Source organism: Paramacrobiotus metropolitanus, unplaced genomic scaffold, assembly GCF_019649055.1.
Source record: "Paramacrobiotus metropolitanus isolate TYO unplaced genomic scaffold, Prichtersi_v1.0 Parri_scaffold0000220, whole genome shotgun sequence".
NCBI lineage: Eukaryota > Metazoa > Tardigrada > Eutardigrada > Parachela > Macrobiotidae > Paramacrobiotus > Paramacrobiotus metropolitanus.
The window spans coordinates 52,780-70,438 of NW_026570440.1; the positions used below are offsets into that span (position 1 = coordinate 52,780).

Below are 17,659 nucleotides of genomic sequence, written 5' to 3' on the forward strand. Positions count from 1 at the left end.
ACCATGATTGTTACTGGTAACTTTGTGGAGTTTCGGTAAGCTTAGTTTTTAAAATAATTCAGGATTCCTGCAGGAATGAGTTGCGCCCTGTCCCTGAACTGTCAGGGAGTTTAACCGCCCTGAGCCTGAACCTGAATCAAATTTCAGGTCAGCATTTTACCCTGAACCTGTCCTGCAGGGACAGGATCCTGCAGGTTCAGGACAGGATCCCTGACCCCTGTCCTGCGCCCACCTCTAGACTTCAAAGTACGCAGGTTTTACTGTACTTTCATCAAGTTTTTTGCAGAAAGGTAGAATAGGTCCACAGCTGGTGCGATTCCAGTAAAGTCAGAATAAAAAATTAATCACACAATCAAAAATTGGCCATTGTTTCTGGGTAACAGCATGAATTGTTTTAATTCGTTTTGGTGTTAATAAGCACTGAATTAGCTCTCCTTTGAGTAGCTCACTTTAACTTTTAAGCATACTGCTTAGATATTTTATCTTCTGCAGAAAATGAGTTTTTCGGCATTTTGACCGTGCCTTGTTTAGTGACACCTGTAGCGTGTTTAGTTCCCCGCCAAAAGGCGACTGCCCTGCTCGTAAGACAAACATCCCCGGTTTTAGAATGTTTTACAGTGATACCGGCTAGGTGGAGTCTGTTTCTGCTGGGGAAATGATAGCGCCGTCGGTTTCACTGACTGCCTGTGTAACATGATTTATCATGTGTACATGCACAACGTATGTACTGGTCGTTGGCATAACAGCAACAGTGAGTTGTTACACAACTCACTGGCCAACAGAGTTGTTACACAATGCATAAGTGCCGGTTGGCGTTCGAGCCACAGTGCGTTGCTGTATAACGCACTGGCCAACAAAGGCATATTACGCAACACGGAAGTGCATCCGTTTGAATGTCATAACTTCTATTCACTATACGCCAATAACGTTGTGTAACTGGACGTTGGCTTGTCCATCTGTTCTCATATATAAGTCCTATGTTTTCAATACTAAAAATCGTTGATAGTTTTAGTCAGTCTTAGATCAATAAAGACTTATACCATCTAGCCAGCTTTGAGTTACAGTTAGTAAGAACCTACGTTACAAATGGTGGCTCCAGTGGTCTTTAAAGTGTTTACTATCAACCTCCATTGACCTTTCCACACTGATCCCACTGTATCTACCGATCTTTATGGATTACAATGGATTACATTTGACCTTTATGTACTAAACTGACATCATAGTTCCATACAGCTTACAACATAAGTGAACTATCGGTTCCGATCCAGCTGTCTACATCTGACATTTCAGTCCGATTCTTGTTTCTGCTATAACCCTGACCTTTCCATATTTGTCCACCATATGTACTGAACGGATTACTCTGTGACCTCTTATCAGTTGATGCCGAACACTCGTAGTAACACCGACATACCGGATAAGAATTTTGAGCAAACCGACATCGAGCTGCGCCTTGCCAACCAGGCAGGTAAGACACGCAATACTGACAATAGAGCGACAGACACAGACAGTGACCTTTCCACAACATCAACGCCAAATCCAGCAACAATGACCACTATCACATTTGAGGATACCCAAGTGCAAGCAATCCATACAGGACTACAACCACTGATTTCAAAACACGACATCCTCAGACGGTTTAGCCTAAACGACATCCCAATCCTAATTGACCTTTACAACGTGATCACTGTTACTGACGAAGCTGACGCACTATCCCAACTCCAAAATGGAACTTTTCCATTCAAGATGTCCAAGGCTGACCTTAAAGCATTGTATCTAACAACAAAGGATAGGGCCTTCCAGTCATTAATCAACACAAACAATGTGTACGGAAGAAAGATCGACCAACTTCTTCAAGAAATGACCTCACTTAAACAACAACAACAGCAACAACAACAGCAACAACAACAGCAGCAACAACAACAGCAGCAACAACAACACCAACAACAACAGCAACAAACTGGATCAACTCCCATTACTACCATTCTTCAAACGTCCGGAATGCAACTTTCTCCTAAAGATTTCCCGAAATTTGGCGGTGAGTCACACGAAGATGTACGCGAGTTTACCGAACGCTACGAAAGTTTTACCCGAGTTTATGGATGGACGGAAGCGACAAAACTGACGAATCTTAACTTGTGCTTCATCAACAATGCCTTAAGATGGTGGGAATCGGAGCAAACCAAACATGTAACCTGGATCAGCGCGAAGAACGCCCTGCTTAAAATTTTGGCCCTACTGACCTGGACTACGACCTGAAGAAGGAAGAATACCAGAACCTAGCGAAGTCGGATCCTCCATCATACGTCACGAAAGTCCTGAAAATGTTTGATGTCATCAACCCTACAGCCACTGAGCACGAAAAGGCGAACGAATTATTTCGTGAACTCCCGACACGCATGAAATCGAACTTTGTCACCAATCGACCGACAACCGTAGCCCAGTTCCTGGACAAGCTGAAGACCGAGGCAACTAAGGAGCAGTACAAGGAAAAGGCCCAAAGGGAATCAGAGGCTGATGACTCAAAAGCAAAGGTTTTCTTTACGGAAACACGGAACAGCGAAATAACTGATTTGTCTAAACGCCTGGATCAAGTAGTCAACATTGTGGAAAACATGGCACGAGGATCCCAGCCCAACTTCCGGCGTAACGAAAGCCGATTTAACGGACGCAACACTCGTTCAGATGCAATATGTCACCGCTGTGGTAATAAAGGTCATATGCAGAAGGACTGTTGGACAAAATGCAATAAATGTGGAAGAAAAGGTCATGTCGCTCGCGAATGCAGAAGCCAGGGACGAAATACGGACCAGAATTACAGAAGAAACCCGAACAATTTTTCCAGGGGAGGAAATTCTAACCGCGACAGTAATAATAACAACAGGCAACCGTCGTACTTCAGCTACGAAGAACACGACGACACACTGGAAATACCTGAGTTAAACTAAAGGCCATGGCAGATAAGGCTCTTTTGCTACGGTAAACAATCAACTGGTCTGTACAAATTCGACATCCGGCGCAATAACCTGCAAAGTACGAGTTGACAATGAGCCAATAGAAGCCATCGTAGATACCGGATCAGGAATTTCAATAATAAATCAGAAATTTTTTGAGAAAAAGAATTTGACTAAACAACCATGGAACGGTACCATCGCAACGTCCGCATCAGGTGATAAACTCAACATTTCAGGATCATGCAGAGTCCCCATAGATTTATTGAAAGAGAGAGTATGGGTAAAAGCAGCCATACTAGAGGGGTTCCCATATGCCATGCTGCTTGGGACCGACTATCTTCGGTCAACACCCTTTGTGATTGATTTCAAACAAAATAAAGTCTTCAATCTCAGGGCACGTCTAATGGCCGATTTAAAGAACACCATGCCAGTACCATCCACGAATACGCTACTCCGCAACCGGACATCCTCAGCACAACCTTTGCCCAAGTTTGGCCGATTTGGTCGGAGGGTTGGAGATGTACGAACACCCAATCAAACGCGCGATGAGAGGGTGGAGCAGCACTGTTCATCAGTGAAGAACCTAGGAATCACTGAAGGCATGATGTTAACAAAGAAGTCTCCGGAGAAGAAAGAAGTAGAGAGAGAAGAGAAGAAAGAAGAGAGAAGAGAAAAGATTGAAGAAGAGAGAGATAAAGAAAGAGAAGAGGAGGAGAAGGCGTACGCAGAAGAGAATGGGCAATTAAGCCCGAAAGACCTCCTGGGGGACTCATCAAAATTTATAGAGGACCAGCTGTCAATGGCCGACATTGAAGATATGGTCAAGCTAGGACCGGAACTCACCGGTGAAGAGAAGAAAATGCTCCTGAAATTACTGTTTAAATACCGCGAGATTTTTCCAACGAAGCAATCACCAATGGGACGTGCAAATTGTGCGAAGTGTTACATCGACACCGGTAATAACGAACCAACATCAAGGCACCTGAGACGATTTTCTCAGTGGTAACGTGAGGCAATTGATAAGCAAATAGATGAATGGATACACCTAGGAATAATATCACCTTGCCAATCCCAGTATGCAGCTAATTTAGTTCCAATACAACAAAAAGATAAAATTCGTATATGTGTGGATTATCGGGACCTCAACAAAATTACTGTCAAAGATAAATACCCGATTCCAAGGATCGATGACTGCTTAGAATCGCTTAGAGGTAGTAAATATTTTACTAGTCTAGATCTAGTTCAAGGATACCTGCAAATTCCGATTGAAGAATCATCCAAGGTGAAAACAGCTTTCCTTACTTCGACAAACCAGTACCAATTCGAGGTGATGCCTTTTGGCCTTACCAATGCCCCGCGACATTCCAGCGCATGATGAATAAAATTTTTACCGGATTAATTGGCCAATACATCGTTATTTACCTGGATGATATAAACATCCATAGCCGGACATTTCAGGAACACCTTGAGCATTTAGAAACAGTTTTACAAAGATTAACGGCAGCAGGACTAAAACTTAAACCATCAAAGTGCAACTTTGGACACCGTGAAGTAGAATTTTGGGACATCTTGTCAATCCAGACGGCATATTTCCCAATCCCAAAAAAGTAGAAGCCATACAAAACTACCAAGCCCCGACAACCAGGAAACAACTTCGAGGATTTATCGGGATGGTCGGATATTACAGCAAGTTTATCCCGAACCTCGCTACAATATCGGCACCCTTACATCAACTGACCTGCAAAGACACACCTTTCCAGTGGACAGAAACACAGCAGAAAGCTTTTGAAACATTGAAGCGAGCATTAACAACGAAACCCATTCAGGCACATTTCGACCGGAATTTACGGCACATAGTGGAGACGGACGCCAGTGGTGTTGGACTCGGTGCTGTTCTACACCAAGTCGAAAACGACGGAAGGAAAACGGTCATCACCTACGCGAGTAAAGCTTTATCAAAATCCGAACGGAACTACAGCGCCACGGAACAGGAATTATTAGCAGTAGTGTGGGCACTCGACAAGTTTCGCCCATATATAGGCGATCCAAATAGAACTTTTGAAGTTATAACGGACCACAATGCTCTGCGAGGACTTATAAACGCAAAGAATCTTACAGGACGTCACGCACGTTGGATTTTAAGGTTACGGCAGTATAATTTTAATATCGGATACAGAGCCGGAAAAGAGAACGTTGTCGCCGATTGCCTGTCAAGATATCCTTTCGACAATTCCAACACGCCTAAAATCTGAAATTTGCCAACCCCTTATTTCACATAACGACTTCCAACCTAAAACAAGAGCAACAGACAGACAACTTCTGCAGGCGAATTTCCAGTATCCTTAAAGGCCCGACGCACATCGAAGCCTATAAATACCGGCGTACACGATTCACGTTGATAGCTGACTTACTGTATCGCATAGCATACCGGAACGATAAAATGGTTACCCTGTTAGTCATCCCAAGATCAATGCAGAGAGAAGTTTTGCATAATGCACACGACGCAAATGGACATTTTGGAACTGAGAAAATGTATCACCAACTTCACGACAAATATTACTGGCCCGGCATGACGGACTCCATATCTGCATATATTAAACAATGTATTTCCTGTAATGTTAAAAAGCCTCCACCAGGCAAACCATCAGGTTTGATGCAACCGTTTCCCGTGGAAGGACCTTGGCACACCATCGGAATAGACTATCAAGGCCCGTATACAACATCCTCAAAGGGGAACCAATACGTTATAGTTGCAATCGACCACCTGTCCAAGTGGATAGAAACAAAAGCCGTAAGAAATGCCACAGCAGAGAACGCCGCTAAATTTATAATGGAGCAAATCATCCTACGTCATGGGGTACCAAAATACATCGTATCCGATCGAGGGAGACATTTGTTGCAATGATCTTTTGTCACAGTTGACGAAGCTTCTAAACTGCAAACAACGGTTTACGACTTCATATCATCCACAAAGTAATGGAATGACAGAGCGAGCAAACAAGACTATTGCCGAATGTCTGTCAAAATACTGCGACGACCACAACAAATGGGATAACTACTTGCCCTTCGTAACACACTGCATTAACACAACCGTCAACGCCACTACAAAATACTCTCCATACGAACTCCTACATGGACGCCAAGCAACATCTGCCCTCGACACAGCATTACACCAACCGGAAGCCATTTACGACCTTGACCATTACGTAAAAGAAACTACGGAGTATATAAAAGATGCACAGGAACTAGCCAAACTACGATGTATCGATGGAAACGAAAGAAATCAAGTACCGTATAACGAGAGGAGAGTAGCTGCGCAGTACGAGCCAAATGACCTTGTGTACCGCTGGAACGTACCTCGGCTTGTTAACAAAGATGGCAAAATTATCCCAGCCGACACTCGGCTTACCATCAAACTGCTTAAACATTGGCACGGACCGTATCGCGTAATCCGACAGTTGAACAACGTTAACTACGAAATTGAGAACATAAACGGAAAACGCAAGAAGGACGTTGTCCACGTTTCCCAACTGAAACCGTGGTACGACAAATTAGATGAAGAGGAGAATATCCAACTCGCTAAAACGACTCCAAAAGAACAACATACAACAGAGAACAGAGACATTGGAAGCAACACCAAAACACCACACAGGGACAACAATGAGCCAAGATACAATTTACGTGAAAGAAAAACAAGACCAGTTTATAAATAATTTTCAATTATTTTTTCTTTAGAAGGAGTGTAACATGATTTATCATGTGTACATGCACAACGTATGTACTGGTCGTTGGCATAACAGTAACAGTGAGTTGTTACACAACTCACTGGCCAACAGAGTTGTTACACAATGCATAAGTGCCGGTTGGCGTTCGAGCCACAGTGCGTTGCTGTATAACGCACTGGCCAACAAAGGCATATTACGCAACACGGAAGTGCATCCGTTTGAATGTCATAACTTCTATTCACTATACGCCAATAACGTTGTGTAACTGGACGTTGGCTTGTCCATCTGTTCTCATATATAAGTCCTATGTTTTCAATACTAAAAATCGTTGATAGTTTTAGTCAGTCTTAGATCAATAAAGACTTATACCATCTAGCCAGGTTTGAGTTACAGTTAGTAAGAACCTACGTTACACCTGAATCGTTCACGTATACCATAGCTAGTGAATAAACTGAATGTGTATTTGCGTCAATACTAGTAAATACCCTAGCTATTCACTTTCTGACTATTCTACAGGTGTCGATGAGCCGTGCATTGGGACCGCTTTGATATGGAATATATAACGGCGGTTATCAAAATGCTGCTAGGCACCAAAGGCATTAGTCTGCGGTTGATTGTTTTAGTGAACGGAGACGAAATCGTGCATAGTCCATGGTGTTCCGTCTTGGAAATCAGCGGCACTGAACCCAGCACGGACTTTGAATGCCCGGCGAAATCGACATTGTTGTCTGTTAGTGAGGCACTGATACTGATCAATTATAATGCGTCTGATGCCATCCCTAAATCAACTGATGAAATTTTATTCTTCAATGACAAATCATCTTTCTGGGAGCGTGAAAGGAAATACATCCGATGCGATCTAGACGGTTGGCCGAATGTGACTATTCCGTTTCTACGCTTTCGTCGCACGGATACAGCTGCTGCACAGTGCCGACACTTTCTCGCCGCCGCCAACGACAATTGTCCGGCTCCTACTCGGCGTGTACGACAAAAAATCAGAGCGATATATGCGCGATGGATCCGCAAGTTTGTCTATCCTGAAAAGTGGGCAGGTATTCGGGTTTTCCTTCAAATGTAAGTAAAAGCACGTTACACCTGTTAGTTATACCTGACAGCGTTATTCGGAAGTTCTGCAAAGTTTTACACAAACGTTTAATTAGGTTCAACTCTTTGGCTTCCGCTGATGATCCACTGCATTGGGATTCCATGGATCTTCGCCAACTGGACACTGACACTTTGAGCCACGTGACATTCGCAGCACTGCACGCATGTCTGACAGACCGGAAGCAGCGCTGACGCCAAAAAACTTTGTGCCTAATTTGTTTTTCTAGCAGTTTACCTACGCCTCTTATAATGGCTTGCCTCGCCGAGATAATGAACGCTTTTCGTCTTGCTTTTCTGAGTACTTTTGCTAGCGGTTTTCATACTTTCAAGATTTAACTCCAGCTGTTTTTATCGTATTGCCTGAGCTCTGAAACGCCGCTCTGGACTGTTGTTGTACGGCACTTCTGTTTCGTAATCTCCAGGTTATTTGTGAGTCTTTTGTTGACATTATCGCGATAACTTGCTGACTCTGCGCTGAAGAAATGATGGAACAGACAAAAATGCCAACGTTTGTGTCAGCCTAAAATTGTTCAACCGGCGATTTTTCCGTCCGGTCTTGCTCCGACCTTGAGATCACTACCGCTTTTCATGCATCCTTCACTTATGAGCACAACAAGGAGCATGACTGGGCCCCTACAGACCACGGTTGAAACGGCTTTTGGCTTGCAACAAATAAACGATCAGGCTACAGAACGGTGACATCAAGTGTTCGGTTTTGTTTACCGGCACATTATCTTTCCGAGCTACTCGCTCATTGCATCTTGGTTTCAAATGAAACTTAAGCCGTTACTGCCTATAAAATCTGCGCGTTGTATGAACGCCCCGAACGCTCCAAGAAGCACGCGCGCGGAGGCGCTGGTGGTACAAGATAGCGTGCGGCGATTGAATCGCAAACGGGAGCAGGATGGGCAGTGCAGCTGTCTGCTATACCGATAAAAAAGAAACTACCAGTGGGTCATCGCGTGCCTTCCGCACAAACCTGCCCAGTTTTCTTCGCAACATCCTGGCAAGCGGGTGTGACGGGAAGAATGTTCTTTACAGAAGGACATAGGTCAAAGGTATGAAAAAACGTTTCAGAGTGCGCGAAAGTTTCAGTGTGTCTGTAAAACAAAACTGGCACTGTGTACCGGGCCATTTCCTTTACGGCTTTGTACGCAGTACGATTGAAGGTTTTTTTCTAAACATTCTGCGCGATAATTTAATATTTATCTTCCGAGCACTGCGGGTAATGGGAACGGATCAAAAACTCAGAAACAATACAGGCCAATTGATTATAAGACTAGGCAGTAACGATCACTATCGCATGGAATGGAGAAAACGGAATACTTGTCAATATGGGGGTACAATATTTTATCAGTATTTACAGAAGCAGCAGTATTACTTAGCGGCAACAGTAAAATTCATCACATTTAAGCTATCTTATCATATCGCTGTCTAACAATATCGCGTATCTTGACCGGCGCGGTGTACTCAACAATGGCAAACCTGCTCTGCCATTAAATAGTGCAAGACGCAGCTCAGCAAGAATGCTGAACTACAAAATACGTAGCAATGTTCATACGGATATAGTTCGTTTTTTGATGCGTTTTATTTTGGTGACAACAATTACTCAGCTTTATAAGGCTACACACACACACACTGAAAAATCATCGCTCCATACTTGATGCGGTTAGTTATCTGCGCTTTCAAATTCCAGATGTGAGTACTTGTACTGTAAAGGCAATTCAATGGAGTTCCTCCTATTCAATTTACATCAGTGGAAACCATTTGTGTTATTCTGAAAGTTACAGAAATGGAAGATATCGGTTCCAACGATTCCGGTGTAGTTGAGGAAATCGGTAATTTACAATACCGCTACAGTAACACGGACTTTATTGCGAGGGGAGCATTTGGAGTAGTTTATAAAGCCGAAATCATAAAAGCAGTCACCCATTCGGAGCCAGACTTTGTAGCCGTCAAAGTGATACATGTTGCAATTAATTCCGAAAGTGATGCCGCCCAGAAAAGTTGGATGACAGCTGTAAAAAGACTGCGGCAACTCACGGAACTGAAGCACAGACATCTTGTTGTCTATCACAAGGTCTCCATCGTCCGATGTTCAGGGGGAGCGACTGTGGAGCTAGCAATGGACTACCATAAAGGTGACCCAAGCAGCTTCTTCGCCAAATGACTATCACATTGTTTTCAGTTTTACGCAAACGGCTTTGCAGGTGATCTTGCTTTGTTTTTGAGACAAGCCAGGAAAAGCAAGACGCTTTTAAACAACTGGGAGAAAGTGCTTCGATTCACAACGGACATAACCAAGGGATTAGCATTCCTTCATCAAAAGGGCATCATTCACGGCGATTTGAAGCCTGAAAATCTACTCTTAAGCATTTGGCCGAGTGGGAGCGAGAAACTGGCGATTGGCGATTTAGATGATCTGGTGCAAATGAAGGGAAGTGCTACCTGCTCTGCAGATATATCCCAGTTACGTGGCACAACGCGCTATATGTCACCGGAAATGCTGAGGAAATTTGTCCAGCAAGAAGCAGAGCGGCCAGGACGTAAAACAGATGTGTGGAGTCTGGGCTGCATTATTCTGGAGATGGCCGAAAGCTGTGCAGGTGTACCCAAGAAGCGACTCATAAAGGCTGGGAATATTATCGATGCTGGAAGCGCTCTTGAAAATTACCAGTATGCAGGTTTCATAATCGACGGTTACGTTCCGTTTGTATGCGAGGACATTGAAGACACTTTAGCATGCATTATTCGACACTGTTTGGATATTTCTAGCGCACACCGATTATCCGCCAGAGAATTACTGCAGAAGCTGCCGAAAAAAGACATCATAGTATTTTTAGGGCTCAAGCATTCCAGATACCTCTTCGTTATGATGTTCGATCCGTTAACTAATTCTGTCAATGTCCAAGACGTGCAGGGCGCACCAGAATTTGAGTGGCTTCCGGAACAACAGTTGGCTGCAACACGCAACAAAATTATATTCAGAGAACGGATACGTCATGGTGGCGCGCAAAAGGTCAAATTTCATTTCTGGAATGTCGGCGAGGGAACATGGGAACAGCAAGGACCAGTTCCTTCTTTGGATATACAATGGGATGCAAGGATGATCGCAGTGGGAGAGAAACTTTATTTTTGGGACACAGCCAGAACCTTTACGGAAATGAACATTTCTACTGGCAGCGTCACAGCGTTAACTAATTTGAATGAAAGGTATGGCCATTTTTGTTAGAGCGTACGTTGCAGCCTTGATATCAAACGATTCAAGACATGGTATTTTTTAGCCCTTACCTCGATGCAGATGCAGTGGCTAAATGCCGTGAGCAGATATTTTACGCTACACAGGACACAGTGTACCAGTATGATACGGTTATAAAAAAATGGAAATACTTACCACGTCCACTGGAACTGCGCGACGATTTTGCAATGGCTGTGGTCTGCGGACACATATATATTATGGGCGGAAAGCTTTGGGACGACGCTACGCTTATCTATACTGCAACAGCTGATTGTGTTCGTTTAAAACTGGGTAGTACAAGGTGGGAAAAGATTGAACCGCTTCGTCAGCCCAGATTTGATCATACTGCTTGTGTTATCAAGGATCGAATATACATCTGCGGAGGTAGCCATTCTGAAGAGAAGGACGCCATTACGATAGAACTCTACGATGTCAAACGCGACGCAGGATGGTCCACTGTCAACTTATTACCAAAGTATAACAAAAGGTTTGCAGCCTGGGTTGCTGAATACTATAAGCCATGGTATGGAATTGCAATAACCACGGTTGCCGTCAGTCAGAATATTGACATCGTTCCGGATATAATCTGATGTATTCGGGTGTATCCGTCCACATCGCATGTACTTTACTACTGCTTCTACTCCTACTTAATTCTACTACTCCGAGTCATGGCCCTGACCTCGACTCACGCATTCCGAGAAACCCCCAGCAAGGAACTTTGACCGCGACTTGTAACCTCCGCTCGTACCTCGACTTACCTTACAGGCTCTACCTATTGTTCTCTTGTTCAAGTGACCCGAGATTATGATTCGTCCACGTCAGCGTGTGTAGCTATCGTTGATAATTGGTTAGCCAGTCCCTCTTCTGAAATCCTCTGTTGATGTCCGGTACCTGCGAGTGCAATGAGCAAGCACCTGAGAGTGTCGAGCTGTTATCCCGACGCATTAGGGACTTCATCAAAAGGTGATCAACTTCACGGTTTGTTCTGGTATTCTCTTTCGAATGAGGATTTTGCTATAAGATTTCTTGGTGGCCTTGCCACTCAAGTCTTCGGTTCTCCGTTACTTCACGGGCAAGCACATTTATCTTCTGATAGCCTGGCAGTGAGACGTGGTGACCTTTAGCTCCCAATTTTTTTCATGACTTTGGTCACTTCTTCGATCTTCATGCCCAGTATCACCTGGTTTTGGTTCGTTAAAACGAAAGTTGCGCTAGGGAGTCCCGTGAGCATCGTTACGCACAGCTAGGTTAGGGTCACACTAGGGGTATTCGTACACCAGTTGTTTTTTTAAAGTTCCGGCCACTGCACTAGCACACAACACTGCACTAGCACACAGCTGATGTTCCCTTTGGATTATCAAGCTAAATATTTTCCACCACAAGCGGCTAGTTCGATCTAACTATTTTGCATTTCGCTGTTACGTTGAAAAACACAGCCGTACTTTGCTATTGCTTTATTCGGCTAGTTGTTTCGAAAACGGCTCGGTTTACATGTTCAGCAATGCATTAATAAGGAGACAGACAGAACATTCTGTGCAAAGTGCGGTAATTCATTCACGCAGAGTTGCAGTGGAGGCTGTAACACTGCAACAGACAGAACGTATGCAGCAGCTCGCAAACGCGAGCGCCAGCTTTATTTTAACGCGCAATGGCGCTAACCGGCTCGGGCAGAGCAAGACGTTCAACCGAATCAGAGTAAGAGAATTCTAAACAGGTAGACAGCAAGCACATCTCTAGGGAAGGCGCCAGTCCTCTGCTTCGACTGATCTCCGGTTTCGCTTGAGCGACTTTTTGAGAATGTAGATAGTAAAATGTGTAGAGAAAGAGTCAACCGCCCAAATGCAGCGATGAAATACCGTATGAAAATACTGTATCAGCCGAAACCGTATTTTCATCGCTGCATTTGGGCGGTTGACTTAACACATTTCTAGCACATTTTTAGCACTATCTAGCAGTTTTCAAAATGGCGCTCAAGCGAAACCGGAGATCCGTAATTAACAACACGTGAGAAAACTAAGACTGTACTAACACGCGAGAAAAACAATATTTATATCTTTGCCGGCCGACGATATCGCACAGACTTAAACATGGCAGTTTTTAAATTGCAAGTTCGCAAGTCCGTAAACGTTCAAAACCGATCAGCCGAAACCTTTTCCAGACGTTTGCGATTCAACATGCATTCTAAAACGTATTTGTCGATCTGATGTCATTTGTGGGGTGACCCGTTTCCTGAACCGTAAAGTGCAAGTGGCTAATTTGCGAGCGGGATCGTAGTACCGTAAATAACAAATTAACCATCTGGCAGAGAGAACGTATTACCATTCTCTCTGCATCTGGCTTACCACCTGTTTTCTTACAAATTTCTGAAGATGCTTGCAGCTTTTATACTGAGCGCTGGTTTCGCCGTTCGCGCGAAGCGGCAAAAGTTAAACCTCATAAACCTCAAATATAAAATGGCTAAATACAAGCTTGACAATAAGCCTGCGTTTGGTCCTTACTTTCAATGCCACTACAAACTCAATGGTAATTAATGCTTTTTTTAATGATTTCTGGCCGTTTATGTTGTAAATTATTCGCTAACTTCGCGCTTTTGCCAGCGAAAACACAAGCCAAGTCAGGTCTGAAATAATACTTCGCACTTGCACTTTGGCCTATTAAAAAACGAACTCAAGCATCTTTGTTAGTTTCTTGAACTCTCAACCGTAGCAGTTCTTGCAATAACTTCTCAGTTGGCTGAATCGAGTCAAGCATCTTTGTTGGTTTCTTGAACTCTCGACCGTAGCAGTTCTTGCAAAAACTTCTCAGTTGGCTTGGCTGGTTGGAGCTCTCATGGTTTTACGCCCTTTTAGGTCAAGTCTAAGCGTAAGAAGCGATTCACGTTACATTCGCTGAACTGCCCTTATGTAACCGTATAATGCACGCCTGTAACCGGCAAAATCGTCCCGACGCATGAACCGTCCGGCGGTCCAAGAAAACGTCCGCCGTGAATTTTTCCCACCCAGATGTTTCTGCTCTATTCGGGGGTGGACGGTATTGCCAGAGCGTGTATCCGGAGGCAAACGGTATTGCCGGAGCGTGTATTCGGAGGCAAACGGTATTGCCGGAGCGCGCCGCCGCTGCAGAGTATACAAACCGGGATACAAACTGGTCATATAAACGTACAGGTAAAGCGAAAATCGTGCTTAGAACGGCACTACATTTACCGCAATAACAAGGTCCACTCCGCGGTCAGATCGCCCCTTACTGCATCGACTAACGATCAGTCTAATTATATTATTTGGTTTTTGCACTGGCAAACCCCACGCCAATGCATGTTATGTGTTAAAATAGTGCAGCGTGGTGTACCCAGTATGAAGTTAGGCGCAACCGGTAAATTTGTTATTCTCGCTGTATTAGCTGATGCTTAATTTGTTGCCCGGCTTGTACACGCAACAGATAGCCCGTATCCCCCTTTCTCCAAAAATTAATGGGCTCCACAAATCTTTGGCTGTGAGAATCTGATAACGTATGGTGACTGGGAAGCACCGCACCGAATGGAGAAAACGGAACACAGCACAAAAGTGCACACCTGTCAAGTTCGGGTGACATTAATCTTATCCCGCTTTCACTTCTTCTACAAAAGCAGCAGCATTACTAGTACCAGTAACAAAATTTATCATGTTATTGGCGTTATCAGTTACCAGTTCGCGCTATCACTGTCGTGTATCTTGCCCGGCGCGAGGTACAACTCAGCAACAGCAAGCCTTTTCTGCCGTTAGTACAGTGCAAAATTATACGAAGCAGTTTGCTTCATACAGTTTACTGAGTTTGGTATTCTTGCTGAACTACGTTAAAATAGTGTTCATTTCTAGTATAGCTCGTCCTTTGAACAATGCGCATGCTTGCTTTTCATTTTGGTAACAACAGTACGAGGCAAGCGACAACGCGACAACTCTTTCCCATCGCTTTAGTAAATTTTATCACTTTCCCTGCTGCATCTTACCCGTGTGCAGGCCCTCACGTGATACTAGATATCGTATCCATTGTAATCAGCGCTTACTGAGCCGGCGATAAAATCTCGCCTGCCGTGCTCTTCTCTGTATTCTTTATCAGTTTGCACAATCAGCTATAGCTGCAAACCGACGTGAAACGGCTGAAATCAAGTATCACGTGAGCGCCTGCACACGGGTAAGATGCAGCAGGGAAAGTGATAAAATTTACTGAAGCGATGGGAAAGAGTTGTCGCTTGCCTCGTACTCAGCTTTAGAAGGCTTCAGACACTAGAAAATTTTCAATCCATACATTATGGGTTCTTTCAAATCCCAAAACTTGTGAGAAGTGAAACGCGATTCAGTGGAGGTATTCTCGGCAAAACTTACAGCAGCTTAAGTGGGAACCAGCTGGTATTATCCGGTAATTACGGAAATGGAAGGTATGGGTTTCCGCGATTTCGGTGCAGAGGAAATTGGCAGCAGTATACAATACCGCTACAATAGCACGGACTTTATTGCGAGGGGAACGTTTGGAGTAGTTTACAAAGCCAACATCTCGAAAGCTGGCACTTACTCGAAGTCAGATTTCGTAGCCGTCAAAGTGATACACGTCGCAATTAATTCCGAAAGTGATGCCGACCAGGAGAACTGGATGACAGCTGTGAAGAGATTAAGACGGCTTACTGAACTGAAGCACAAACATCTCGTTGTCTATCACAAAGTCTCCATCACCAAATCTTCCGGTGGAGTGACAGTGGAGCTGGCAATGGATTATCATAAAGGTGATCTAAACAGTTTTTTTGCCAAGTTATTTTCGTACAAGCTCATTTGTACGTGCTTCTCGTATTGCTTTCATTATTACACAAACGATTTTGCAGGTGACCTTGCTTTGTTTTTGAGACAAGCTAAGAAAAACGGGACGCTTTCGAATAAATGGGAAAAAGTGTTCCAGTTTGCAAAGGACATGGCGCAGGGAGTTCAGTTCCTCCATCAGAAAGGCATCATTCACGGCGATTTGAAGCCTGAAAATATACTTGTGAGCTTTATATCAAGTGGCAGCGCGAAATTGGTGATTGGCGATTTAGATGATTTAGTGCAAATGAAAGAGAGTGCCACTTGCTCGGCAGATTTATCACATTTGCGTGGTACAACCCGTTATATGTCACCGGAAATGTTGAAAAAATTTTCCCTAAAACAAGCAGAGCGACCAGGACGAAAAACGGATGTGTGGAGTCTGGGATGCATCATTTTGGAGATGGCCGAAAGCTGTGCAAGTGTTCCCAAGAAGCGACTCATAAAGGATCGGAATATTATCGATGCTGGAAACGCTCTTGAAAATTACCAGTATGCAAGCTTAATTATCGACGGTTATGTTCCATTTGTTAGCGACGATATTGAAGACAATTTAGCATGCATTGCTCGGCAGTGTTTGGATACAACAAGCGCAAATCGATTATCGGCCAGGGAATTACTGCAGAAGCTACAGAAAAAGGACATCATCGTATTTTTAGGGTTCAAGGATTCTAAATACCTCTGCGTCATGATATTCGATCCGTTAACTAACTCTGTCAGTGTCCAAAAGGTGCATGGTGCACCAGAACTGGATTTGGCAACAAAGTGGCAGTTGGCGGTAACAAGCAACAAAATTATATTCAGAGAACGGATACGTGATAGTGGCGTCCAAAAGCTGAAAGTACATTGCTGGACTGTCGACGAAGGAATATGGATTCAACAGGAGTTTACTTCCCCTTATTATGTGCATCCGGGTGCAACGATGATCGCGGTAGAAGACACGCTTTATTTATGGGGACTAGACGATATGCTATTGGAAACAAACATCTTCACTGGCAACATCACAGCCAATAAAAGGTATGGCCATTTTTTGGTATAAATTGCAGTCTTAACACCAAGCAGTTCAAGCTTTGACACTTTATAGCCCTTACCTCGATGGAGATGCCGTGACTAAATTCCGTGAGCAAATATTTTACGCTACTGAAGACAGACTGTTCCAGTATAATACGTTGATCAAGGAGTGGAAATATTTAAAACGCCGGCTACAAGAGCGCTTCGATTTTGCAATGACTGTGGTCAGCGGACACGTATACATTATGGGTGGAAAGTTTTGGAACGACGCTGCGCTGAACTATACTGCAACAGCTGACTGTATTCGTTTGAAACTGGGTAGCACAACGTGGGAAAAGATTAAACCGCTTCATCAGCCCAGATTTCGTCATACTGCTTGTATTGTCAAGGATCGATTATATATCTGCGGCGGTAGTTATTCTAACGATGAAAACGCCGCTACGATAGAGTTTTACGATACGAAAAGCGGTGCAGGATGGTCTTCTGTCAGTTTGTCACCAAAAGATAGCGGACAGTTTGCCGCCTGGATGGCGGCATACCAAAATTCGTGGTATGCAGTAACGACGGTTTCCGTCAATCCGGATACTGCTATCTTTCCAGATATAAGTGGTTGAACGGCGTTCATAATCATGCGTCGTTGTGCATCAACTTGTACAATTAAAGCTTAAGAAACTAGGTGTTAAATGACAAGTAAACTATATTTCGTCATTCTAATTAAAACATTACCATTACCTGGTGGACAATTATGGTTTTCCTGTTTACCAAACAGGAAGCGGGGACCTACTGATCTCCTTCGGTGTTAGTCAT

General features: G+C 43.9%; 3 protein-coding genes across 9 annotated transcripts; all 3 read left to right on the plus strand.

Annotated features, from left to right (window-relative positions):
- Positions 1 to 7,177: 7,177 nt before the first annotated feature.
- On the plus strand, positions 7,178 to 8,118 carry LOC129601222 (uncharacterized). The gene is made up of 2 exons (XM_055499977.1): positions 7,178 to 7,750; positions 7,837 to 8,118. The coding sequence occupies exons 1-2, from the start codon at positions 7,227 to 7,229 to the stop codon at positions 7,970 to 7,972; spliced, it is 660 nt and encodes a 219-aa protein (XP_055355952.1). The 5' UTR covers positions 7,178 to 7,226; the 3' UTR covers positions 7,973 to 8,118.
- A 1,218-nt stretch (positions 8,119 to 9,336) lies between these two features.
- On the plus strand, positions 9,337 to 12,186 carry LOC129601221 (mitogen-activated protein kinase 3-like). 3 transcript variants are annotated; one of them, XM_055499976.1, is made up of 4 exons: positions 9,337 to 9,921; positions 9,991 to 10,993; positions 11,065 to 11,319; positions 11,381 to 12,186. In XM_055499976.1, the coding sequence occupies exons 1-4, from the start codon at positions 9,573 to 9,575 to the stop codon at positions 11,436 to 11,438; spliced, it is 1,665 nt and encodes a 554-aa protein (XP_055355951.1). In that variant the 5' UTR covers positions 9,337 to 9,572; the 3' UTR covers positions 11,439 to 12,186. The 3 variants fall into 3 exon arrangements, with proteins under 3 accessions (XP_055355951.1, XP_055355950.1, XP_055355949.1); XM_055499975.1 differs by having other exon boundaries at positions 9,337 to 9,478; positions 9,571 to 9,921; positions 11,065 to 12,186; XM_055499974.1 differs by having other exon boundaries at positions 11,065 to 12,186.
- Positions 12,187 to 14,782: 2,596 nt separating this feature from the next.
- On the plus strand, positions 14,783 to 17,515 carry LOC129601218 (uncharacterized). 5 transcript variants are annotated; one of them, XM_055499966.1, is made up of 4 exons: positions 14,783 to 14,914; positions 15,282 to 15,771; positions 15,868 to 16,858; positions 16,926 to 17,515. In XM_055499966.1, the coding sequence occupies exons 2-4, from the start codon at positions 15,423 to 15,425 to the stop codon at positions 17,464 to 17,466; spliced, it is 1,881 nt and encodes a 626-aa protein (XP_055355941.1). In that variant the 5' UTR covers positions 14,783 to 14,914; positions 15,282 to 15,422; the 3' UTR covers positions 17,467 to 17,515. The 5 variants fall into 5 exon arrangements, with proteins under 5 accessions (XP_055355941.1, XP_055355942.1, XP_055355938.1 ...); XM_055499967.1 differs by having other exon boundaries at positions 14,794 to 14,923; XM_055499963.1 differs by having other exon boundaries at positions 14,819 to 14,914; positions 15,197 to 15,771.
- Positions 17,516 to 17,659: the final 144 nt, after the last annotated feature.